The 26412-nt window shown below is 44.2% G+C and overlaps 1 protein-coding gene across 1 annotated transcript in view; it reads left to right on the top strand.

Annotated features, from left to right (window-relative positions):
• Positions 1-26412, top strand: part of LOC138491200 (cytochrome P450 2J2-like) — an 841489-nt gene that overhangs the window by 573624 nt on the left and 241453 nt on the right. Inside the window, exons 6-7 of the mRNA XM_069617585.1 lie at positions 11704-11845; positions 14297-14484. Coding sequence (XP_069473686.1) covers positions 11704-11845; positions 14297-14484 — 330 coding nt within the window. The remainder of the gene's footprint in view (positions 1-11703; positions 11846-14296; positions 14485-26412) is intronic.

Below are 26412 nucleotides of genomic sequence, written 5' to 3'. Positions count from 1 at the left end.
ATCACCAGCAGGTAAAATCAATCAGAAAACAAACTCTTAACCTAATCCCATAACAGCCATCAAAACTATGCACACATGCCTCTATCCCAAATAGGATAGCCTAATGAGAGGGGCTAGGCCCTTTTAAGAGGGGCATGGAGTGTGGCAGAGGTGTAGTCACAAGGAATTGGCAAACCCAGTGGAGAGCTGACTGGAGAGAGGTGGAAGGAGTGAGCATTATAAGAAAGGTAGAATTAGAGGGACAGAGAATGGAAGCAAAGACTTTAGTAGAAGAGGAGAAAAGAGGCTGCAGAGAAGAAGAGAAAGAGACTGAGGCAAGAAAGGGGAGGAACAAGGCCAGGAGGAGGAGAAACAGAAGGGACTGCGAAGGGTTGGAGCAAGGAGGTTGGGAGAAAAGGAGTGGCAGTGTAGAGCGGAGAAGTGGAGAGAATATCAAAATTCAGGTGAGAGGAGGCTGTAAGAAGGGAGATGAGGAAAACGCAAAAGAGGAAGGAAGGAGATATGGGGAGGGAGTTGGAATGAGACATGGTGAGAAGGGATACTAGTGGAAGGAGAGGCAGAGAGCGAGAGAAGAGGAAGAGGTTGGAAAGAGACACAGGAAGAACGTTGCAGACAGACACCAGAAGGAGGTTGAATAGAATATTTGAGAGAGAGGTGATATATGGGAGATAATTAGGAGGAGAGGGAAAATCAGAAGGGTGTGGAGGAGAAATTAGTAGGTTTAAAGGGGAGAGACAGAGGAGGTTGCAAGAGATACTAAAGATAGAGAGGGGAAGAAAGAGAGAGTGAGAGATCTAGAGAGGAAGTGAGGGAGAGGAACACTGAGTAGGAGTGGAGACATACAAATCAATAGGACTCAAATACAATGCCTGGGCCTAAAAGGGGTGGAGGTGCAAGCTAGTGGCGAGAAGAGGAAGAGGGAGAGACAGGCAGTAAGTTGAGAACCCTGACACAAGGACGTGGTTAAGAAGCAGAAGTTGCGGCTCTAGGCAACTTTAGACAACCAGGTTCCACCATCCTACTCCTGCTATGCAACTCTAAAGTTATGATTTCAGATTAGTGACCCACAGTATTCATAGTACTGCTGGCCCGACTGTCCTCCTGGGTCCTTTCCTGCTGTGCTGGGTCCACATTAAAATGTCCTTTGGTAATGTGGCGACAGGAAAATAAAGAGGGACTACAAAGAAGAGTTCTACTTTTTTTTTAAATAAATGTTTTTTGTTGTGAAGACCTTTATAAGACCACTCTAGCTTTCCGTTTTACACAATTGCAGCTCTCTGAAGGTTAACTTTCTAATCGGACTGGGTAAGCTGTGACCAAAAGATCCAACATGTAACACGGGTGTTTTGCTTCACTTTCTCACTAGTGTAAGGACCGCATGGTATCAAACAGTAAGACATACAGAAGTGATCGCAGTTCAAGGGTGTTTATTGAACTTCGACTGGGTTTGAAAAACACCTATCTAAACCTAACTCTAAAGATGGGAGCAAACTACGACCATCAAATTACAATAAAAGAGTCATAGTGGTGTCTCGTCAAAGGTAAAGGGCCTATACCAATAAACCTATTGCCAATCCTTACTTTTAAATACAAATAGTGTGGGAAACAATGGTTATGCAAAAGAAAAGTGTTCAAGAAATGATATGTCAGGATATTCAAGCCATTGACTTCCCTTCACCAAGTTTTCAGCACGGGACAAGGCGGCACACTCGAGCTTAGCAATGCCTCCGGCTTCTCTAGCACGAGGGTGCAGTTCAAAACTTCAACATCATGGCCTTCTGGCCCAAAGTCTCTTTGCCATTCAAAGTCTCGTTTCCAGAGGGCCTGATGCAATACAGCAAACAATAAAGTTCCTTTCTCCTTCTGGGTTTCGCACGTACAAATTCTCTGGTGATTTTCTGTTCATCCCGGATCCCCCTCCATCGGGCTCAGACCCACTTCAAGACAAAACCTTCTCGGGTTATTTTTGCTTCACCCTGGATCCCCCTCTGTCGGGCTCAGACCCACTTTCTTAGGATTTCACACAATTCTCGGGTGATTTTCGCTTCACCGCGGATCCCCCTCAGTCGAGCTCAGGCCCACTTTAAAACTGATATCCCACTGCTGGGCTCGGACCAACTTTATCAACGTTACCACAAATGTTCTTTACTGTATCAACATTGAGGGCTTTCGATTGTGTGCAGGGTTTTGCGTGACCCGTCGCAGGACCATTTCGATTCACAATTCTCTACTTTCACTTTTCAGCTGGATACCCCACAGAGACCTTCGATTGAGCACCCACATGGTGCCGGACCACTCTGTCAAAGGAATTGTATCTTCATTTCAAAGTTCAATCACTCATCAGCAGTTCAACTTTACTTGTGTGTTTTTATCGCACGTATTTCAAACAATGTTGGCTCCAGCGCTCGATATACAATGTTGCCGCTTGCAGCCTTGGCTGCAACATATACCGGTCTTGCATCGGTTTACCCAACTCACCGGCTGTGTTGATTTCACTGACTCTGCTTTGTTCATGGAGCCAAGGACAGTACCATGGGGATAATTCTCCCCGCCTTGATTCTTGACGTGGGAGCGCCCTGGGTATCTCTGACACACAATGCAGGATTATTCAGTCTGTTTTCCTGGTCTTGTGCTTTCCAATCTCGAGGGCTCATGAAAGTAATGGTGCCTTGACGAAAAGGTCAAGAGAACTTCCCTCCTTGCAATCCCCTTCTGTGTCACTGTCTTTCTCCTCTTGTTAAACTGCCATCTTGGAAATGCTGTTTCCTTGTGTGCTTTGCCTTGCTCAGAGTGTGCTCCCGTGCTCTGCCTTTTATCTGTGTTGGGAAGTTTAGTGGAAGTCAGGTGTTTGTTTTGGTCAGTAATTGGCTGACCTTGCCTGACCATTGTATTGGGACACATCCGGTATACGGCTCAGGTGTTAAGTCTGTTGTCTCTCATAGCGGGCTTTCCTGTGAGAAAGTGTTTGTGTTTTAAAGAGGGAGGGGGGATGGGTTAGAGTTCCTAAATATCCTACTTGGTAGGATGGGGTAATGGTGTTCTAAGGAAGGGGATACTGCATCTCACCGTCCGGTGACCCACTCCCACTCCCCGAAGACCCCTCGCCTAGTTATCTTCCCGCACTGGTCCACCCCTAGGAACTGGATTCAAAAGCGATGGCCGTATCCTGGCCACCTGGATAACAGATCCCAGGGACTAGTGGGTGAGATGAAAGAGATATGTGTGAAGGTGCACACTATTTGTCTGAGTAAATTAAATTCAAAACAATGTGTTCAATATATGGTAATTAGCTTGCAGGTGCTCCTTGTTAAGTCTGTGCTAGCAGCTGACAATTTAAACAAGAAGAGGTCCCCTGTAATTAACGGGCGGCAAACAAGGGCACACTTCAACTCAAAAACGAGTAAATATTCAAATAATCATTTCTCAGTTTTTCAAAAAAATGTATTCATATAAGTTTGTCAAATATAAAAAACATAGTTTCATTTTCATCACTTTGAGTTATCACAGGTTAAGTTGTTCGTTTTTCTCAATGATTTTTCAATACAAAGATAGTGATTAAACATTGTAATTCAACTTCATTACAGGTATCTGTCATCTCTCATTCAATTCATTAGTTCATTGGTGACATATATGCCTTTATACACAAACTTCTAGTGCTGTCTTCGTTCAGATATCAAATTCATTCTTGTCTAGGTGTTCCAATCCAGTTGAGCACTTCCTAATTCTCACTACGCGTTTCGGGCTTCAATGAGCCCTTCTTCAGGTGAAGATATCTAGACTTTAATTGATTCTTTCTAAAAGTAAATGATACATAAGGCTAATTTAGTATCAAATCTTAGTAACTTTTTATCAATAACGTTCTATTGTTATAGAGTTGATCTCTGTTCAAACTCTCACTGACCTGTGTGTCTGTAGTACAACGCTGAGTCTTTTGGAGTTTTTCCAAATTCGGATCATCTCATGTTTACTGCGACATAATCATGTACAGATTTGCGAGTCCCTTCTGTAACGAAAGGGCATATGTTTAATAAAATAAAAGCTCAGTGTCGGTTGCTGGTTAGATAGACTTAACTGGTAGCTGCTCTGCCGTGGTGTCCTGTGGGAAAAGTCGCTTTATAGGCGCTGGGTCCCACATGGAACCACATTCAGATAGACCAGTATTTTTGTACTCAGTTTCACTACACTCACCTTAGTTCTGTTATTTCCATACACGTGATGGATGAGGGCTTTCTGTTGTTCATTTCTGTAGGACTCGGGGTCCTTGCTGCAAATAATTATACCGAACTCATGTCAATCTCTAATTTTGTATATCTAAATGTCATTAATGACAACAATTATGCATCTCTTAGACGGGTAGGTGTAACCTACCTTTTTCGCTGTGTTTTACAGCCACAGTGTGTGCGGTTTCATGATAACGCGTGCGTGATGAATTCCTGTCTCATATCAGTACGAGTCTCATCGTTACTGTCTCTGTGGAAACATGTGTCTAAAGGGGTTAATGTCCTTGATCAGCCCTCCAGCAGTCCCTTTGATTCACTCCTCTGTTCGAGCCTTACCTGTAGTTCTGCTTCGTATCCTAATCCGGACGCGTACGGTCAGCTGCCTGGAACTCCCTCTGCAGTTGCATCGGGTAGTTGCTTGGCGACTCAGCGCCTAGTCAATTATTTGTATCATTGCCTCTTGTTCTCTGGTGCTCGGCCGTCCGCCATATTGGATGAGTGGAGCTAGAATAGCTATCCCATTTGATTGACTGTTTGGTGCTCAACACGCATTGATCATTCTGCGCTAATCTCTTGGGTACATATTAGTTTATGATAAATTCTATATTTCCACACTAACCGCTTATTAATTTTTGCTGATGTGATTATAATTGTTGAATCCTCCATATTGACTCGAGATGTTACAGTAATGTCAACTAAATTCATTCTAGTTCTTAAATTACGAGAAGGAATTCATTTAAATGTTATGGATATACAGTCAATTGACATCTGTTTTGTGCAAATTGCAAATAAGCACATCTTAAAGATTCCCTCTTGCCTACATTTCCATTACAGTAATAATCATGTATACATCATAATCCTAAAGGTGATTGAGTTTATGCATGACACGCTCAAAATTCATGTCGTACTTCTGCCACAAGATTATATGTCATATTTATGGCCAATCATAAATTGTTGCTGAATACATTGCAACCAATACGAGTGTTCACTGCATAATAGTCCATTTATAGAAAACAACTGAGACCCATTCTAAATTCATCCCATGGGGGTGCATACTGTCTAGTTTCTCTATCCAAAAGATTTCTCTTTGTTCCAGTCTTTTAGTTAGATTGCCTCCTCAGCTGGGCAGGGTGACGTGTTCAAGAATCACAAAATGAATCTGTGCCACTGTTGTTACGCTCACCTGACTCCCACGGAGGCGCAGGTCTGGTTTGGAGTGTTGTTGCTTCTTCTATGGTGAAGCGCAGGACCTGGAAGATGGACTGGACCGGACCTTCGAATCTGGCTTGTCTGGCTCGCAGGAATATCTTTCTGTATGTGAAAAGGGAGTATTAACAATCTGCGGGAGAAAGTATAAGCCTCCCGCTCCCTTCTCACCCCTCTACGAAACCCTCCTGCGACCCCCACGTGAAGTCTCACCTTAGGGTTTGAAAGGTTGAGCTCTCCATCCTGCTTCTCATGCAGGGGCGCGTTGTATCCAGTTACTTCACTGGGATTTTGATTGTAGAGGGTTCAAGTTTTGTTTTCCCGGTATAGTACCGTAAGGATTCTGTTAATGAGTATGATTCCTCAATAATATTTGTTCGTTGTCTCTTTTTCAGGTGTGGAAACTATTCCGAGAAGAGCTGTGGAACCGAAGAATGAGACTCTGGTGAGCTTGATGAGAGTTCTCTCAGTGTCCTTGTATCAATGCGCTCACTAACGCTGATGTCTTTTTTCCCAATAGGGGCTGGGGTCCGGAAATGCCTGGATGCGGCACCGACCCGAAACGAAGCTCAATCCAGAAGAAATCAGGTAAGTCTTTAATGGGCGTTTGGGCAATGTCTTTTCATGCGCCCACTAACGCTGATGTCTTTTTTCCCCATAGGGGCCAGGGTCCGGAAATACCTGGATGCGGCACCGACCCGAAACAAAGATCAATCCAGAAGAAATCAGGCAAGTCTTTAATGGGCGTTGGGTAACGTCTTTTCATGCGCCCACTAACGCTGATGTCTCTTTTTCCCCTTAAGGGCCGGGGTCCGGAAATGCCAGGATGCGGCACCGACCCGAAAAGAAGTTGGAATAACCCAACAGGTAAGCTTTGTAATGGAAATTAAGGTTTCCTTGTTTTCTTTCCCCTCTCACCTTTATTCTTGTCTTTTTCTCCCTAGGCGCGGTGATGTGGCTGCGAGTCCAGATGTCGCCGTAGAACGTGGCGGTACCTTGTACAGGTGAGTGAGATGCGGCGCTGCAGCGATCGATGCAATGTGCTTTTAAATGGATGTCTTCCTTTTCAGGACCGTCGGCGAGATGTCTCCGGAATGCGGATTTAGCAGGTAAGGACACTTCTTTACCCTTTTCTCTTCTCTTCTCTCTCTGCAGGTGTTCCGGGATGCTGGCAGGAGTGGCAGAAGACAGAATGCAGGAGCAAACACAGTGAGCATCCAGCTGCTAGATGCAGAACAACGCGAAGCGTGAGTTGCTGCTTGGGCGTGGCTTAAATAGCCTTCAAAGTAGTTCCAGGTATGTATCCTTCCTCTCAAGTATGTATTCCTCCCCTGACCACACCCGTGTGGTAAAGTAGTTCCAAAGATAAAGTAGTCCCATTCAGGCCTCAGAAGGCCTGGATGTTGCAGCATGGTCTGCATCAGGTAAGTTAACACTAAGCACCTTTAACACAAAGTCCCCTTTTATGAGCCTGGCGCGTATGGCGCCAGGACTGTGGCCCTATATGAGCCTGGCGCCAAAGGCGCCAGGACTGAGTCCAAAGAGCCCCTACTTGAGGCTGTTGTGACTTCCCTTGAAGACATGATGTCTGCCTCTGGGGTAGCTGGGTCTTGTCTGGCACCTTGGAGGTAGGCATCATAACAACTGTGTATTTTTGCTCTTTAAAATGTTGGGCCACTGGTGATTTCACAGATTGCTGTCTAATGTTGGATTTGTGCTCTCCCCATCTTATTTTAGCTTTACTACTTGTTAATCCTACATAGAATAATCCACAGGGGCATTTGATCCCGTATATCACATTTGTAGTATCACATGTCGAAGTGTGTGTCAGAGGGATTTGATGTCCTTTTCCTGGATGGTTAATGTAGTTCCCTTTTATTACATGGTTGCAGCAATTGCAATAGTTGCAAGGGAGTGTTCCCCTGAATGACTTTTTGTTTGTTCTTCCATAACCAAAATCGGATTTGATTAGACAATCCCGTATTGATTTGCTTTCCCTACATGCAAATAGTGGTGGATTTGGGAAGAGTGCAGCTAATGTTGGATCCAGGCTCAATAGTTTCCAATTTTTTTAAATGATTTTCTTAACACTGTTGCTCTGTTGTGAAGATGTTGTAACATATACAAATTCAGTCTCCTTTGTTTTTGTACTGAGTTTCAGAGCTACCGATCTTGTTGTGTTTTTCACTTTCGCAGCATGTTTTGATAATGATTCTTCCTTGTAGCCTCTCTTTAAAAATGTTCTCGTTAGTTCTAATGCTTTCCCATCATATTCTTCTTCCTTTGAGATAATCCTTCTATATCTCAGAAACTGACTCAGTGGGATGCTCTCAATAGTTTTTGTGGGATGAAAACTTGAGGCCAATAGTAAACTGTTTCTGTCCGTTGATTTTGTGAAGACTGTGGTTTCCAATTTGTTAGATTTGAGATGTATTAATATGTCTAGAAATTCTATGGATGTTTTACTGATTTTATGCGTAAATTTAATCCTTGGTGCCAGTGTGTTCATAAATTTAAAGAATTCTTTCAATTCTCCTTCTGTCACATTCCATATGTCAAATAGGTAATCGATAAATCTCACTAGACATTTCAATTTATTTTTCCATCTTGGATTTCTCAGTACTTGATTTTCTTCTAGATAGCTCATTTAAGTATTTGCATAGCTTAGTGCCGTGGCTGCACCCATTGAGGTTCCTGAAATTTGAACAAAGTAACGGTCCTCGAACATGAAGAAGTTGTTGTTTAAAACTATGCTCAGAAGTTTAAGTATCAATAGGCGATCCCCTCGCACAATTTCTGTTGTATTCAATAGAAGCCATTACATGGCTTCTAATCCACCTTGATGTGTTATATTGTTATATAAACTTATCACATTCATAGTGAACAAGATATCTTTATCTCTTTCAAATATTATAGATTCAAGTTTTTTCAAAAAGTCATTGGTATCCTTGATGTAAGTACTGGATCTACGCGTTAATGGTTGGATAACCTTGTCGATGTATTGTGCCAATGGCTCGAGGAGACTGTTGTTGGCTGCAATTATGGGACGTCCTGGTGGATCCTCCAGGCTCTTGTGTATTTTGGGTAAAATATAAATAACTGGCATCATAGGGTGCGGATTGTCAAGAAACTTTCTGGTTTTATGTGAGATGATTTCTTCTGTTTCTACCTCATTTTTGTAATTATTTCTCGGACTTGTTCTGTTGGGTTCAGAAAGACTTCAAGATACGTATCTTGATCATTCAATTGACGCTCAACTTCATTTTTATATTTGATGGTATCCAGAATGACTAATGCTCCTCCCTTGTCGGCAGGTTTGATAATCAAATCAGGGTTTTTCCATACTCTATCTAGGACTTGTTTTTCTCGATTCGTCAAATTGGCGTGTCCTCGGTTCTGAAATTTTATTTTCTGCAAGTCCTTGAGTACTATTTTCTGAAATGCATCCAGTACATGATTCTGTATTGGAGTTGAGAACATGCTTTTAGGTTTTATTTCTAGATGTTCTGACATTGGTCTTTTTTCTGAAACTCCAGCGCTTTCGAAGAAAACTTTCAATTTCATTTTTCGTGTTAATTTAAAAAAATCAATCTTCTCTCTTATTAGAGTGCTTTTGTGTGTTGGAACAAAGGAGATTCCCTTCTGGAGTGTTTGTCGTTCGAAGTTAGTCAATCTATGACTTGAGAGATTCACAACTAGGTTTTCTTCTGTTGGTGGTTCGCTTTTCTCTATGGATTTTTTCTTTTTCCCCCTTCTGCTCTGACTCGGTTGAAAAAAGAGTAGGTGTTAGTAGGAGCTTGTGAGGTATCCTTCGATGTAGTTGGTACGTGGTTGGTTCCTCGGGTTTCTCTATTTGATTCTACTGTGGTTTCAGGAGTTATCTCTTGATTTTCGATTTCCCCACTTGATACATCAGATGAGGGTGGTGTTTGGTTGGGTGTTTTTATGTTCTTATTGTAGCTTGGTCTCCCTCCTCTCCCGTTGTCTTTCTGAAAATAGTATTCTTTCCAAGTGTATACAATATCCAACGTATAATCCAATGTATCTCTTCTAAATGTTCTAATCTTTTTTGATTCTATCTCTCACCTATAGTTGTCTAATTTGTTGTTGATTTCTTCAAGCAGTGTGGATAGTTCTTCCTTGGTCATCAGAGTCGATAATGTTTTCTTGGTAGTTTCCAAATCCACCTCAATCGATGTCAACGATTTGGATAATTCTTCAATCGTAAGAAGGATTACATCTAAGGAGCATTTATTTAGTATCAGTCTCCATCGCTTGACAAATTCCAGATTTTCTTTATAATGTGGGTTCTAATTCTATCCTGAGGACCCTTGGGATTCGTTGTGCTTCATAATATTGAGATAATGTGGTGGCATGTCATCGTTGACTGATTTCTCTCTGTATCAGTCTCTCTAATTGTACTACCAGTTCTTCATGTCTTGCTGTAGTGTGAAGATCTTGTTCAGTATCTTTAATAAGTTTCAATATGCGTATTGCTTCTTCTTGGGAAAAAGCTAAGGTTTCTGCCCTATTACTTGTGAGTGATTCTATTTTAGAGAATGACATATTCTGTTTCTTACTTATGCGGTGCAACCTTCAGATTTGGTGTAGCAACTGGGGGATAAATCGAAAGATATGTGTGAAGGTGCACACTATTTGTCTGAGTAAATTAAATTTAATTCAAAACAATTTGTTCAATATATGGTAATTAGCTTGCAGGTGCTCCTTGTTAAGTCTGTGCTACCAGGCTGACAATTTAAACAAGAAGAGGTCCCCCGTAATTAACGGGTGGCAAATAAGGGCAGACTTCAACTCAAAAACGAGTAAATATTCAAATAATCATTTCTCAGTTTTTCCAAAAAATGTATTCATATAAGTTTGTCAAATATAAAAAAATATAGTTTAATTTTCATCACTTAGAGTTATCACAGGTTAAGTTGTTTGTTTTTCTCAATGATTTTTCAATACAAAGATAGTGACTAAACATTGCAATTCAACTTCATTACAGGTATCTGTCATCACTTATTCAATTCATTAGTTCATCAGTGACATGTATGCCTTTAAACACAAACTTCTAGTGCTGTCTTCGTTCAGATATCACATTAATTCTTGTCTAGGTGTTCCAGTCCAGTTGGGCACTTCCTAATTCTCACGACGTCACCGATGAACTAATGAATTGGGGTTCTCTCTGGTTCCTACACTCCTACTGGCCAGACAGCATGTCACTGATTATCAATGATGTTATACCTAACAATGATTCCTCTCTTTATATCCCCCTGGGCTTTGTTTTTTCCAAGTGTGGTGCAGCAAGCTGTTTATCCAGATTACAGTCAAGGAAGATATACTGGTACATGATCCTCAACTGTGTATTCTTGAGGGAAATTAATTCCATTAATTTCCCTTAATCATAGGCTGTACTGGCAAACACAAATATCCCATGCTCTAGAGGTTTCAGAAAGTCGATTTGGGGCTTGGACACCTGTTCTAAATCAGATTACTGAAAAATTGGCTGTTTGGGTAATATGAAAGGTGAAAAGCCAAAACCATCTATCTGCAGCTGGAAATTGGCAGAAGCAGCATCATATTCAATATAGTCCTTACATTTCTGTACAGGGTGACAGAAGAAAGACCTATAAAAACACACATGTAAAGTCTTGCTAGCTCTATAAGAGCCTCTCACGCAACCTCCCCTCAATCCACAAGGTCTAATTGGCCTCAGCAGCGGGACATAGCTGCTCTTAGCAGGCCTCCCATATTACTTGCCCAACTACGGGAAGCTCAAAACCAGTTGTTTAGAAAACCAACAACTCAATACCTGCCTTATACGCTTAGGAGGAGATAAATGAACATCACCTTGAGATGGATTAGTGTTGAGTACTATAGAAATGTATGCACATAAAAACACTGAAATGTTCAACATCTTGAATTCTTCTTGCAGTTCATCCAAACAATATACATCAGGATATGCATACTTAGATCTTTTAGGCACAGTGTGAGAAGTTATCCCAGATCTCCCTTAGGATACTGTGGATTGGCATAGGTGTTTGGCCTGTCTATCTTCAAAGGCAATGTTGGCTGGTGACAGCCTGACTATCTCATTCAAAGAAAAAGAGAGATGCACTAATATATCAGAGAAAAGCACAAATGAGTACAGGACCCACGCCCCACTGGTATACAGGTAATCATGGGCTTGTCTCAGCAGGAGCAGAGATATTTGTGACAAATTGTGGTAAGGCTAACACACTTAGAGATATCATTATCTTCCCACTCACTGCAGAACAAAAGTGATCCCGACTCTGGGTTTGATGAAGCCAACATGATACAGATTGTGATTGATGCCTTCTTAGCCGGGACCGAGACAACTGCTTGCATTTTGGAGTGGACTCTGCTATACATGGTGTTGCATCCAGAAATCCAAGGTGAGGACTTTGTAATTGGAGTTTAAATAATGCATACACTTTAGGGTGCCTACAACACTGGCTGCATATTAGCTTAACTCCTTGAACTCCTTGAGGGGCTTATTGAAGCAAGGCATTAGAATAGGTTAGAGTTAGAAATGTTGATGTCTTTCCCTTCATCCTGGGATGTACTCAGGGTTTCGTCCACTCCACAATATTGACATAAAAGGCAAACGCGGCAGTCCGAGGAAAGAATGGCAATGTTTGACATAAGACATGCTTTCAGAAAATATAAAAGAGCCTGTAATTAAGTGAATTGAATGATGAAGAGACGCTAGCACTGGTGTATTTATAGACATGCTGTCACATGACGCTCAAGAGTGTTTTGGGAGTGGGTGCAGTTCTAAGCAAGTGTCCCATTTATAGGTGAGCAGCATCAATGGCATGATTAGGGAGAGTTAATTTTGGATGCCTGATGAAAAGGCAGATTGTTATACCTTCTGAGAACTTGCACAGGGGTCATCATGGGTGCCTACTGCTTCAGGACAGTGTATGGCTTGTTTGCAGCTTTGGGTGTCTGGGTTGGAGAATTGTCATGTTTCTCAGGTTTGCAGAGCTACGGTACGTAGCATTGATGCCTGTGGCGGCAGCTTGTGTTTGCAATGGTAGCACAGATTAGACGTCTGACGTTATAGTCTTGCTTATCATTCGAAGATGCCTGCTAGGCTTTATAGCAGGGCTTTGCCTTTAGGTGATGGCTGGGAGGAATCACAGGTCATCATGACAGCTAAGCACTTCCTTCCTGTCAGGTGGTATGCTGGCAGTATAAAAGGGTGCCCAAGAAGAAGGAGGCAGTATGTGTTGCTTCACAATGGATTGACAGATGACATAAAAAGCAAGTTAATCACATGTTTGCCCAGCCATCTGTTAGGACTAGATTGAGTAGTGATGTAAATCGACTGTTGCCTTAATGTCCTGAACAAAGACAAGGGGGTAACCCCTGGGGCCTTCTAATCCCCTATGTGAATGTACAGGCAGACGAGGGACATTGGATTGAGTTCTGAGCAATTTGTTTTCTGAAGATGGATGAACCAGTCAGATAAGCACTGCTTGCGATCCACTCATGTTGGAAGACAAGGGCAAGCATTTTTGGCTTTGATTGCGTTTGCACAGTGGATAGAAGGGCCGACTAGTAAAGGTCTTTGGGGGACACCCACCTTCACATAATCCAGATAAGTCCAAAAGAAGTTAATGTAGACAAAGGTAAATAGAAGGGGGGGGATTTCCAATGACCAGTCACTAAGTTACTTTAAGCCTTTCAGAGAGTTCTGAATGCAGTTCGAGTTGCAAGTGATTTGTCAATTACCCCGAAACTGTAAATCACAACAATCAGGTTTTCTACATCAATTAGTGAAATGTGTTACCATGTACTCTAGGTACTACGTTGGGCCCACGATTTAGCTGCAAGTTTGCTCAAGCAGCAACTAAAACATGCACATTAAAAGTTCCATTCCAGTGTTAACAATGCACCGCCCGAATATAGTCTTGTAACCTTCAGCAATAACCTAGCGCCCATAGTTTTGCATTTGAATTGCTGATTTCTCTGTCTGGTATAGGTATTGGACCTTACTGTCAGTGTTTGATATGTGTAGTATGTCTGAAGGTGTCACAAGGAGTTAGTTCCTTTGAACGTTGATGACTGCTTGTTCACTCTCCCATGCATACATTTGCTGCACACTAATTTCGGCCCTCATTACAAGTTGGACCGTGCGGGTTAAATGCAGTGGTATTAACATATACTGCCGCACTGGCCAACTATAGGTTTGGCAGAAAGTTGGAGGATTCACCTCCAGCCATCCAACCATGAGCTGGAGGCGTATCCGCCAGCTTTCCGCCAAATTTGTGTGAAATTACCGCAGCGGAATTACTGCTGCGGTATTTCTGCCGAAAATGCCCCATTGAGTCCTATCGACTCAAAACAATGGGGATTTACACTTCCCTTGCCACTTATAATCCAGTGGTAATATCGCCAGACCAAGTGACGGTGGCAGTAATACAGTTTATTGGTATCTGGGCGGATTTACATCCCAGATACAACCAAACTCGTAATTAGGCCCACATGTTGGCTACTGGTCCAACTTTCTATATCATGCGTTTTGTGTCAACAAAAGTTACATTTGTATCTGCTAAGCATCGATAAAAGGACACCCAAAATCATATCTGTTTGAATGAGGTGGCCATGCCTCCCGCTGAATGTACATTCACAAAATGGAAACATTCAGTGCATATTTGAAAATATATGTATTTAAAAATAACTTTGAAAATCCATTAAAGTTATCAGTTTTTTAAAGAGTGATAATGTTATTAATGTAGTTGTACTCTGAAAAGTGTCAGCATTCATATCTTGTTTTGTCACAACTGCAAACACCTCATCTGCTTCTACTCCCAGTAATGCTCAATTTCTCTCCTCAGGGATGGCCCAGCAAGAGCTGGACGCTGTTCTCGACACTTCCCATATTGTACAGTATGAAGACTATGAGAGGTTGCCATACACGAATGCTGTGATACATGAGATCCAGAGGCATAGCAGTGTACTTCCAATGGGGGCGCCACGCTCTTGTCTCATGGACACTGTAATACAAGGGTTCCCCATTAGGAAGGTAAGGGAAATGGAGTTGGGTGTGCTCAGGGTTTAAATGTGAAGGTAAGTGTCCTTGCCTTGCCCTGTGCCCTTGAACTGCCTTGTCTGGAGAGATTGTTCCAAGAAGTATCCCACTCTGGTGAACACTCACAGGCTTTGATGTGTTTTCGCAAGACATCCTCCTTATATGGACTCCTCTAGCCCCCATGAGCGCTGCATTGAAAAAGGAGTAACATAATCAGAGTGGAACCACAAACACAATATTCCTTTCTGCTCTGCGACTGAGACACATCCCTGATGGCCGAGGTATCAGCAAACATCTGCAGCCCAAAGCTTAGGTCTCAGAGTTTATTATGTATCTTATCACAGTGGTTATGGGGTCTAAACCAATAGCGACTGGGCTTGGGTCAAAAGTACGAGTGACCTGAGTTTACACTTGACTCTCTGCATCATTTAGAACCTTTGTACTGAGTATTTCCGACCCTTTCTAGGTCAAGAGTCTACACCATGCACAGATCACGCAGTCACTCACAGTACTGAAATTGCTGCCAAACTGTTTTTTTTTGGTCCCAGTCATTTTTTAATTGCACACAATTTGTTGTATTGCTCCTCCTAGACTCTTTCTGCTATGAGGCGCCACCACCAAGTACCCCTTAGGTTGCCTGATTGGAGTATAGGTAAATAATGTGGCCAACAGTAATGAAACATCTACAGACTCATTTCTGTTGGCCACTGGCTGTTCCTATACTCGGTTTAAGGACTTCCTACCTGGGAGGCAGTTGAAATCCTTACTATTTCATTTCTTTAATTAACTCAAGCCTTGGTCGATAGGATACCAGCAGAAACTTCAAAGTGATTATGTTTTAACATGACTATCAGACAGTAACAAAGTTGTGGCCCATCAAACTCTCACTGTTTGCTTTATACTATCCAACTACCTCGTACATATGTTTTACTTTAATATCACACAAGCAAATAGAGAAGGAAGGAGTGGGGGTAGCCTTGCCATATCCCACAGAAATCACCTAATCGTATAATCAGTACCACAAACCGACATCCAAGATTGTCAATCCCATCTTGTCAACTTCAAACTCAGTCACAACATTACCTTATTATTCCTATTCATATACAGACCACCCATCTATAATCTCCGTTTTGTAAAGAAATTCCCAGATGGCAGCAGCCAACCTAGTAGCGGAACAGGAGAACATCATTATACTCTGATATCTTAAGATCTGGTTTTAGAAAGAGAACTACATATCAGCCAATTCTCACAGTACTTACCTGGCAAGCCTTAATTTCAAACAAATGGTCAACAAAGCCACTTGTCTGGACATCCACTAAGTGCATTTTTCTGCAGGGAAGGACTTGCCACTGCCCCCAGTCTGGTGAACTGGAGTGACCAACAAATTATCTCTTTTACAGTCAACACCTCAACTTGCACAGCAGCTGTAGACAGGAAGCTAGCAACAATAGCAAAAAGAAACTGGAAAAACCTTACTCTAGAGGACCAAGAACAGTGAATAGAGAACACCAAGCCCAATCCACCAAATCGAACCGGATGACAAAAAGCCAGTATACGATTGTGCACCTAAAACCATTCACCCCACTATGTAAAAAAGAAGCAGCAAAATGGTTTACTCTGCAACTTAGAATACTCAAGCAGATAAATAGAAAATTTGAAAAGTCCTTGAGAAAACATTACAACCAGTCCGACAGTCAAATACCAACAGATAATTTGGATGTACAGAGCAGCCATGTTAAAAGCCAAGAACTTTCACTAGACTGACAAAATCAGAACAGCAGCCAACCGACAGACTGGAATGTTCAACACCCCAATAGTTCTAAGAAGCCCTGCAACAAGATATTAAATGTAAGAAATAAAAATAACATCCAGCATGCCATTGACGCAGAAACCTCAGATACAATTAACAACCTCCCCCATACAGAAAACCGACGCCACCGATAGAACTCATTTATTTCATACCAGTTATCACAGAAACCTTTCTCAAACTAGTGAAGGAGAGTAATAAGGTCAGATCACTCAATTAACCCTACACACTGGGCATTTTCAAAGACATATTCAGCAAAGAAACACCAGCTTACTATTTCTAAAAATTGTGAACCGATTGCTGGAGACGGGAATAGTTACAAAGACTTTAAAAGCCGCCTGCATTAAATCTCTCCTGAAGAATAATAGAGCAACATATACAAAGAAATCCTCGAATATGTGCAATCAAATGGAGTAATGCACCTGTGAGAAACCAGAGGGTTTTTCACAACCTAGTGCCCGGGGATCCCGTACTCAGCTGGCCATGGAAATGCCATTGCTTTTGGATCCTGGCCCTGGTGGTGGACAAGCGAGGGAGGATCACTTGGGTAGGGGGTCCTTGGGGAGTGGGGGAGAAACACCCAATTGTGGGACATGGTATCCCCTTTTTCCACAACCCATTTACCCCCTGTCCCTGCTTATTTTTTGAGAAACTACAACTCCTATAATTCCTCCCCACTTTGGTGTGACAAAAGGACTGCACCAAGGAAGATGAGGAATGAGGCTATAAGGATTACCTCCCCTGACCTGCATTGGCCCTGTCCCTCTAATGAGGCCAGGCAAAGTCAGGCACATAACTCTTAACATTGTACACCTGTCACTTATTAGCACTCCCTGTGAAAATAAAAGGTGGCGCGCACAGGCACACTTGGAGCTAGGCTGGGTACAAGAAGGAACAGTTCTTCTGAGGCTGATGCGTACCAGTCTTTGGAAGGTGGAAGGCCAATGGGCTAATCGACAGTTGAGAGAATCAAGAGAAAGCCAGGCAAGATTTCCATTCTTTTGGGAAGCTGTGAGCGTTCGAAGAGCAAAGCCGAGCAAACAGAGGAAAGAAACTTTCATGTTGCCAGAAAGTGACCCGCGACCGTCCCAGGTGAGCGGCAGATTTGGAGAGGAGCAGAAGAGGCGTTGGTAACGGCCTTGAGCTGCAAGAAAGAAATTAGAGAAATCCAATTAACATAGCCGGTGAGTTAAAGATGAAAACAAGTCTGGTTGATGTTAAAGGGAAAGTGACTGTAGTTTGAAAGTAGATGGTTGTGTACGTGCTGATAACGCGGATGAAGAGAACAATTGATGAAAAACAAGGGTACAAAGTAGTAGAGTGGTCATGCGAGATGAAGTCGCACATTCGAAAGTCTCTGTGAAATGTTATGAATTTCTGAACAATATTACAAGTGGAGATCAAAGGACACTGCAATAAGGGAAGAAAGTTGAATTGGAGGAAACGGACATTTGCGAACTGTGAAATGTGCCAAGAAGGCACTAGTGAAATAAAAGAACTTTGGAAAGACAATAACTACAAGTACCAAGAGGCATTAGTGCTGCAAGAGAAAACTGTAAATTGAAGGATTGTTGAAAAAGAGGTCGAAGTGGTCATGTAGAGGTCTAAGAAAATTCCCTGTAGTCTCGAAAGTCTTCGGCAGTGAAAAGTTATATGGGATAAAACGTGGGGAAGGGAACCCCCACGAAGGAGAGACAGGCTTGAGCGCGGCAGAGGGAAGCCTGTGAAAAACTGTGAAAAATTGTGTGATGAAGTGAAACAAGACTTGCTCGAGCCCGGCAGAGGGAACTGTGCAGAACTGTAAACAATTGAGAATATATGGGTATTGATGCTTTGATCCTATTGATGGCAAGGCGGGCAAAGCCTAAAGAAGTGAGTAAAGTACCAGAAGTTGAAATCCTAAGATTGAACTGTTGAATTGTACCAGTAAGCAAAAGTGTGCAAGACTGACAGACTGTGCCATCCACCCATCTTTTGGTTTTTGGGAGACTCTCTAGACCCCGTGGGGTTGAACCTGGGGAAGGGAGTTGGTGCTGAAGCCATTCTGACATTTCCTTTTGAGACTCTATTTTCATTTTGTATTTCCTTTAACTCATTTGTTATTCTAAGAAGGATGGCAAGGTTAGGTTTTCTTAGTATAGGCCTTTTTTGTTGTTGACCAGACTGACTTGGACGTATTTGTTTATGTTTAATGGTCGATATTACTCCCATTTTAGAGTTAGGGCCAGGTAGGAATTCTACCGTCCCAATCAAAAGTGTAAATAAGGGTTTTCAAACTTGTATCCATTGTGTCTGTGTCTACTGCTCAATACCATGCCTTCCTCACAGACCTTGTAGGATTTATACAACTTAAAGGAACAGAATCAGCACTTCCATCCATCTGGGAAGACCTAAAATGTAACGATTCCATTAACATATTTTCAGTCTCCTTCTACTGGACCTTTCACCATTAGCCACACAAATTTTGCGAAAAGATTACAAGAAGCTGGCATCTGCAACGCCACACTAGAATGGATAAAAGACATATAGGGCCTCATTATAAGTTTGCCGGTCCGGACCAGCAAACTACAAGTCTCACTGCCGGAGCCACTGTGCCTGACAGGTCTGACCCTGCCGGCGCAGCGGCCACGGTAGGCAGACTTGTCACGGGAGCACCAGCACCGTTGTTAACGGTGCCAGTGCTCCTGTGTCCCCATTCCCATAGAGTCCTATAGGACTCTATGGGAATGGGGATTTACAAAATTGCCGGCGCCTGACTTCCCGGCCACCGGGTTTGTAATCCCCTGGTGTTACCGGGAAGTCAGGTGCCGGTAATTCATTCCGAGTCTGGCGGCAACCCGCTGGTAGCACCGGCAAGTTTAATGCCGGACTCGGAATGAGGCCCATATAGTGTGGGGCCAACTTTGTTCAGCTGCGCTTGGCAAAAAGAATGCTGGTTAGACTGCTGCTTGGGTAGGTGTATTAGGTCTTACCCACAACCCAAGAACATACAAAAGAAAGTTATTACAACTCAAACCATGCCCATGTCGCTCAGTATTGAAGGCTCTTTAGCTGTGAATTATAATGAAGTAAAGATGTGTGATAGCAGTCTCGGTTGTTAAATGTACTGTCCCATCAGTGAGGGGATGTCACTCTTGAAATTATTGTTTAACCATTTATTCCATGTTCCAAAAAAGAAACCATTTGTGGGTTGAGAAGTTACAAATGCCCAAGTGCCAACACGTGTTTCGAGATAATATCGGTCTTTCTCCAGCATTGGATCTTTCATGGATTCACATGCTTAGAATATTCCCTGTCGTCAGGCTGAGAACCCTCAGTCTTTTTTTAAAAACTTTTTCCTTTGGAAAACTTCGACACTTTAGTGTCCGATCGACGTCCTTTTGGGACGCTTATGCACCACCCAATAGGACATAGGGCATAAATAGACCTGCCCCTGCAGCTTCTCCTCAGATTTCAACCGTCTACAAAGTGTCGGTATCACCTCATGCTTTCTACACTTTTGTGGGTTGTAGTCTTTTCTTTCCCAATGTCAGGGAAAGCGTTGTTTCTCCCACATGGACTGCCTCTATTGCCTCTACCCTCCTCACCCCGCGGATACCTGTGACATCTGCAAAGTTTTCTCGCAGAAAATGTTGAAAGGACCGCAATCGGCATCTGATATCATGGCTGAACGAAATGGCCTACCCTCTATCTGAGGTAGGATCGGTGCGCAGTCTAGCATCGGAGAGGCCTTCCCCTGCAGTTCCTCGCCGGTCGGTGTTGGCTGAGTCTCCAGCAAAGAAGCCACAGCCTACAGAAAAGAGTCGTCCCTCTTCTGGGAAACATCTGACAAAAGGGGCTCCTTCATCGTCAAAACATGGTCAATCTGACCACTCCCGAAAGCCTGAAAAATCTTCTTCTTCTACTTCTTCGAATAAAGACAAAAAGGACTCTTCGAAACGCCCCTCCTCAGGAGACCATCATAAGTCTTCTCGAGTAGAGACTCTTCGAAGCACCTGTCCAGAGACTCGAAAAAGGCGGGATCGCCTGACAAGTCTGCGCCACAACTGCCAGCTCCATCGACGGGAGACCCGTCGTCAACGGCTTCACTGCCGGCTGCACTATCGGTCTCTACAGTGGTGTCGTCGGCCCCAGTGGCGGCAGTCGACGAGGGCCCCAGGCTTTCATTGTCGACGGTCGATGTACCAGGGTCTTGGCAGCCTTCGGCGTATGACACCATTCTACCGGATACCCTACTGCAACAGGATTCGTTAGCGATTATGGCACGCTACGACCACGAAATGTGGCATCACCTGGCCCCCATATTAGAACATCTGCCCGAAGAACACCGAAAGGCAGCCCTGCTGCTGGTGCGTGAAGGTGAGGAGGCATCAAATCACAGCATTAACATCGCTGTAGATTTAGCAGAATCAGGTTTCAATCAGGTTTCAATCAGATAAATAATGGTGTGGTACTAAGGAGGCAGGCCTGGCTAAAGTGCACAGACTTTAGGCCGGAGGTCCATTACAAGGTGCTGGACATGCCCTGTGAGGGTGAACAATTGTTTGGGGAAAAAATAGATGAAGCCCTCAAAAGCATGAAAGAGGACTCCGATACGGCGAGGTCACTAGGAGCTTTACAAAGCGGGTGAGCGTTTCGGCCCTTTCGTCCCTTCTGTGGAGCTTCGGGGAACACTTGATTTGCCGCATCCAGAGACCGAAACTACAATCGGTCTGGATACTCCTCACAAGGATACAGACGAGCAGTTCAGGCTACACGAAGAAGCCGTGATTTTCCAACATCCAGAAGGAGAGGAGGACAGCCTTCTTCCACCTAGAGTAAGCAAACGAAATCGCAGCAATGACAGTCTTTGAGATGTCCTGGGAGGCAGAGTGGCCCTACACATCGACGAGTGGGAGAAAATTACATCGGACCGGTGGGTATTGGACACGGTCAGGCTGTGCCACTCTCTCGAATTCAAGGACCCACCACTTCCCATTCCTCCCAAGTATTCTGCGCAACCTCATCTTCACATCTTACAGCAGGAGGTTGTACTTATGCTGCAGAAAGGGGCTATAGAATTGGTTCCTGTTACTTCGTGGTAAAAAATAAAAATGGCAAGTGGTGACCCATTCTGGACCTTCGGGCCCTGAACAAGACTCTGCAAGGCCTGAAATTCAAGATGCTTACACTTCAGGAAGTCATCCATTTGGTGCAACCAGGAGAATTTCTGGCGTTGTTGGAGTTGCAAGACGCGTATTTCCACATACCTATGCATCGATGACACAGAAAATTCCTACTGTTTGTGGTGGGTCAGAATCATTACCAATTCCAAGTGCTGCCGTTCGGTCTAAAATCGCCTCCCAGGACGTTTACGAAATGTTTAGCACCGGTTGCGGCGTGGCTCCGATGAGAAGGTCATCACGTCTATCCTTACCTGGACGACTGGCTGATACGGGGCTCGTCTTGGGCGGTGACGCAAGCAAGTCTCAACGTTACCATGCAGCTGTTACAACGGTTGGGCTTCGCGGTGAACTTCGAAAAATCATTTCTGTCTCCCTCAAGGAGCTTGGTGTTTTTGGGTGCGGAATTCCAGACTCAGTCAGGTCTGGTGAAGCCTTCTATCGAGAGAACTCAAAAACTCAAGCAGAAAGCGGCAGAGTGGAGAGTCGGAACGAGAGTATTGTTCAGGAACTACATGTCGCTGCTGGGAGCCATGGTGTCATGTATTCCGTTGGTGAAGGACTGTCGTCTCTTCATGAGACCAGTGCAGGAATTTCTGGCAGACCGGTGGGCTCAAAGTCGCGGATTGTGGTCTGACAAGGTGGTGATCAACAGCGACTTGCACGTAGTGCTTCGGTGGTGGCAACTCTCGGACAATCTGACATGAGGAATGCCGTTACTGGAGCCGGAATTTCAAGCTACAATTGTAACAGATGCCTCTCAAACAGGGTGGGGAGCTCATCTGCAGTCCTTCCAAGTTCAAGGTCTGTGGTCTCCAGTCGAATCGAGTCTTCATATCAATGTGCTGGAACTGAGAGCGGTTCATTGGGCTCTAAAATTGTTTTTGCTGCGCATGCGAGGCTCGGTCATGAGGGTGTTGACGGACAATACAACCATTTTACCTCACGAAGCAGGGGGGCACGCATTCCAGAACGCTCTTGAGAGAGGCTCAGGAACTATAGCATTGGGCCCTCAAACAAGACATCAATATTGTGGCGTTTCATCTACCACGGGTGATGAATGTACAATCAGACTCTCTCAGCAGGAAAATGAACCAGCTCCACGAGTGACAACTGAAGGATCAACAGGTGTGGAGCATTTTCAAGAAATGGGATTGTCTTTCACTAGATCTCTTTGCTACCCGAGAGAACAGAAAGTGCAAGCAGTTTGCCAGCAGATGGCCTGAGCCAAATTCGCAGGGGGATGTGTTCTCGTTCCCGTGGACGGGCAGGTTTGCATACGCATTCCTGCCGTTTCCACTCATTTGGCGGACCCTCCAGTGGATTCAGAAATACCCTTGCGGGGTGATTCTGGTGGCCCCTTACTGGGCCCGGCATCCGTGGTTCTCAGATTTACTCCATCTATCCGTAGCAGAACCAGTGCGGCTTCAAGTGATGCCCGACCTTCTGTTTCAAAACAAGGGGGCAGTTTGGCACCACGACCCGGGCTCGCTCAGCCTGACGGCTTGGCTTCTGACTTCTCTGAGTTTGGATTACTAAACATTCCTAGGGACTTTCGCCGCAATTTAGAGGCGGCTAGAGCTCCGTCCACGAATGTCTCCTATGCATGCAAATGGAAAAGGTTTTGTGTGTGGTTTAAGGATCAACCTGGGATAGACCCTTTAAGCATTTCATTGGAGCAAATTCTTCCCTACTTACTACACTTGGCAAAGAAAGGTTTGGCATTCTCCACCATAAAGGTTCACCTGGCTGCCATTTCTAGATTCACTCGGAAGAGACATGCTACCCCGCTGTTCAGTGATCGTCTTGTTAAACATTTTCTAAGAGGATTGTTTCTGACTTTTCCTCCAGCTCAGAAGTTCCCTCCTGGCTGGAGTCACAATCTGGTGCTGGCAGCTCTGATGAAAGCCCCGTTTGAACCAATGTCGTCGATGCCCCTGAAATGTTTGTCGTGGAAAATGGTGTTTTTAGTGGCCATTACTTCAGCAAGAAGAATTTTGGAGTTGCAAGCTCTAGTGACTGATCCTCCGTACTTATGTTTCTTCAAAGACAAGGTGGTGTTAGCTACTAAATCGCACCTTATTCCAAAGGTGCCAACTACGTTTCATAAACTCTCTTCTATTGTGCTACCATCATTCTTTGCTTGGCTTCCTCATCGGCAGAGAAGGCACTGCATATGCTGGACGTTAATAGAGCATTGAAATTTTATTTAAGTCGTGCTCAGGAATTCAGGCATTCAAGACAACTGTTTGTGGCTTATGGACCTTCAGTAAAGGGAATGGCAATCTCCAAACAAGGCCTATCGCACTGGGTCTCATCGGCCATTCCCTTCTGTCACTCTAAGGCGGGAAATCCTTTGGAGAGTCGCCCGAAGGCGCACTCAACGAGATCCACCGCGTCATCAGCTGCATTATGGTCGGGGATTCCGCTGGTTGTATCTGTCAAGCGGCCTCCTGGTCGGTGCCGCATACATTTACTCGCCATTATTGCCTGGAGCACCAAGATGGTGCAGATGTACAGATGGGACGTGAAGTCCTTCAACGCCTCTTTCAGTAAGGTAAGCCCCACAGTGTGGGGCACATGTTTCAATGTTACCATGGTTAATGTTTCTTGCTGGTAGTATATGTTGCGTTCCTAATGTATAGGTTTGCATTACACAACGCCTCTTTCAGTAAGGTAAGCCCCACAGCGTGGGGTACATGTTTCAATGTTACCATGGTTAATGTTTCTTGCTGGTAGTATATGTTGCGTTCCTATTGTATTGGTTTGCATTACACGCCACCATGTATGATGAATACTGCTATGTAATCTAGTCTAAGTATGTGAATCCATGAAAGATCCAATGCTGGAGAAGTTAGTAGTTTCTTACCTGTAACTCAATTTCCCCAGCGTTGGTATCTTTCATGGATTCACATGCGCCCGCTGGCCTCCCCTGGATGCAAACTTAGTTGGTGCCTTTACTTTGGAGGTTAAAATCTGAGGAGAAACTGCAGGGTGGGTCTATTTATGCCCTATGTCCTATTGGGTGGTGCGTAAGCATCCCAAAAGGACGTCGATATTACACTAATGTGTCGAAGTTTTCCAAAGGAAAATGTTTTTTTTTTAAACCGAGGGTTCCCAGCCTGACGACGGGGAATATTCCAAACATGTGAATCCATGAAAGATACCAACGCTGGTGAAAAATTGAGTTACAGGTAAGAAACTACTCCCTTGTCAACGCTCGGCTTGTTATGAACCTGTGGTAAAGGTGCAGATTCAGCGATGCCAAGGGGGGCACACCTACCAGTTGCGGGACTGACGGGAAGGAGACGGGGCATTCCCAGGGGTGGGTACATCATTGACAGCTGCACAGTGCAACCTATGTGCGGTGTGCGTAGGTGCAGCTAGAGGAGTCTGTGGGGAAGAGCAGGGTTGGGGGCACCAAGAGGGTTATGTGGCAAAGGGGCAAGGGATCAGGGGTAGGGGTAACGAGTGGAAGTGGCAGTGTAGTACACTATGAACCACAGAACAGCCATTTTGGAGAGTAGGCCACAGGTAAGTAAACCAGTTGTCACTTCACAGTCACAGGCTATGGGCCTCACCACGAGTTTGACGGTAGCCATTAAATGCAGCGGTAGCGCTAATACCACCTCATTTAAGGGTTGGCCCAATCTTGAGTTGGGTGGTAAATTGGAGGTAGAAATGGCCACTTACTGCCCATTATTCGGCTGTTTTTGGTGCTATTACCGCCGGTGCAATTACCGCTGGTGATAATAGCGCCCCTCCCCCCAAACCCAATGGGGAATGGCCAATAACTGCCCAACCGCTACTCAGGATCTGGCGCTAAATGCGGCAGACCGAGTAGCAGTAACGCTATTTGCACTGGCGGTATCCCGGCGGTAGGATGAGACCCTATGTGTCTTGGGCAGCAATGAATTTCCTGAGCGCTCGGCTACAGCATTGTGCTGGAGAAATGTTGCAAGCTGGCAGTTCCCAGGAGACCGTAGTCAATAGGAAATGGGACCCGCAGATACTTTTCGAGGTCAGCGAGCCAGGCACCTGGGCGCCCGCTGGGAAATGTAGGTATTCAACAAATAAATGCAGGCAAATAAAAGTAAAATCACGGTGGGGTAAGCAGTTTCAAATCACCCCTTGGCAGATGGGCTTAGGAAGGGGGTGAGCCGGGAGGGGACCAATCATCGGGAGAGTTTCAGTGTCCATAGGGTGTAACAATGTTTTGTGGCCTTGCTGATATACGCAGGGCACCTCATTGGTTGGATGCTGTGTGAATGTCTCCCCTTTGCCAAACTCTGGTTGTCTTGTGTGTCTCATGAGAACTGACCAATGGCAGGATAATAAAGTTCCAGCGGTCAGCACAATCACGTAATCTTCATAAATGTCAATTTGGGGCTGTGTGGGAAGGTTTGTGACGTCATGAGGAGTGGTGTTGGATAGCGGGGGCCAGGGTGGCCTGCTCAAATCATGAGTAGGTATTGTATGCTTAGCTATATGGGACTGACGTAGTCCGACCAATGAGTTTTGTAGGAGGATCTAACAACTGCTACAATGTTTTGTTATGCTAATTATGTGAGGAATGTATAAAAGGTGTGCCCGCAATAGGCAGCGCCGACAGCTCTCTTCATTCAGTTTAATTCCACTGTGCTGTTTGAACTGTGCTATCCAAGCTGCGTCTGGGCCCGTAATAAACTGTGTTACTTCCTGCATGTGTGAAGAAGGCATGGTATCGAGCAGTCGACACAGACACAATGGATACACGTTTTGAAAACCTTTATTTACACTTTTGATTGGGATGGTAGAATTCCTAACTGGCCCTAACTGTAAAATGGGAGTAATCTCGACCATTAAACCAAAACTAAATGCATCAAAGTCAGTCTGGCCAAACTAAAAAGGCCTATACTAAGAAAACCTAACCTTGCCCTCCTTTTTAGAACAACAACTGTGTTAAGGGAATAC

This window comes from Ambystoma mexicanum, chromosome 10 (genome assembly GCF_040938575.1).
Source record: "Ambystoma mexicanum isolate Mex_15411 chromosome 10, UKY_AmexF1_1, whole genome shotgun sequence".
In the NCBI taxonomy this organism is placed as follows: domain Eukaryota; kingdom Metazoa; phylum Chordata; class Amphibia; order Caudata; family Ambystomatidae; genus Ambystoma; species Ambystoma mexicanum.
The sequence above is the reverse complement of the archived record's forward strand: the minus strand, read 5'-3'. Positions and strand labels throughout refer to the sequence as shown.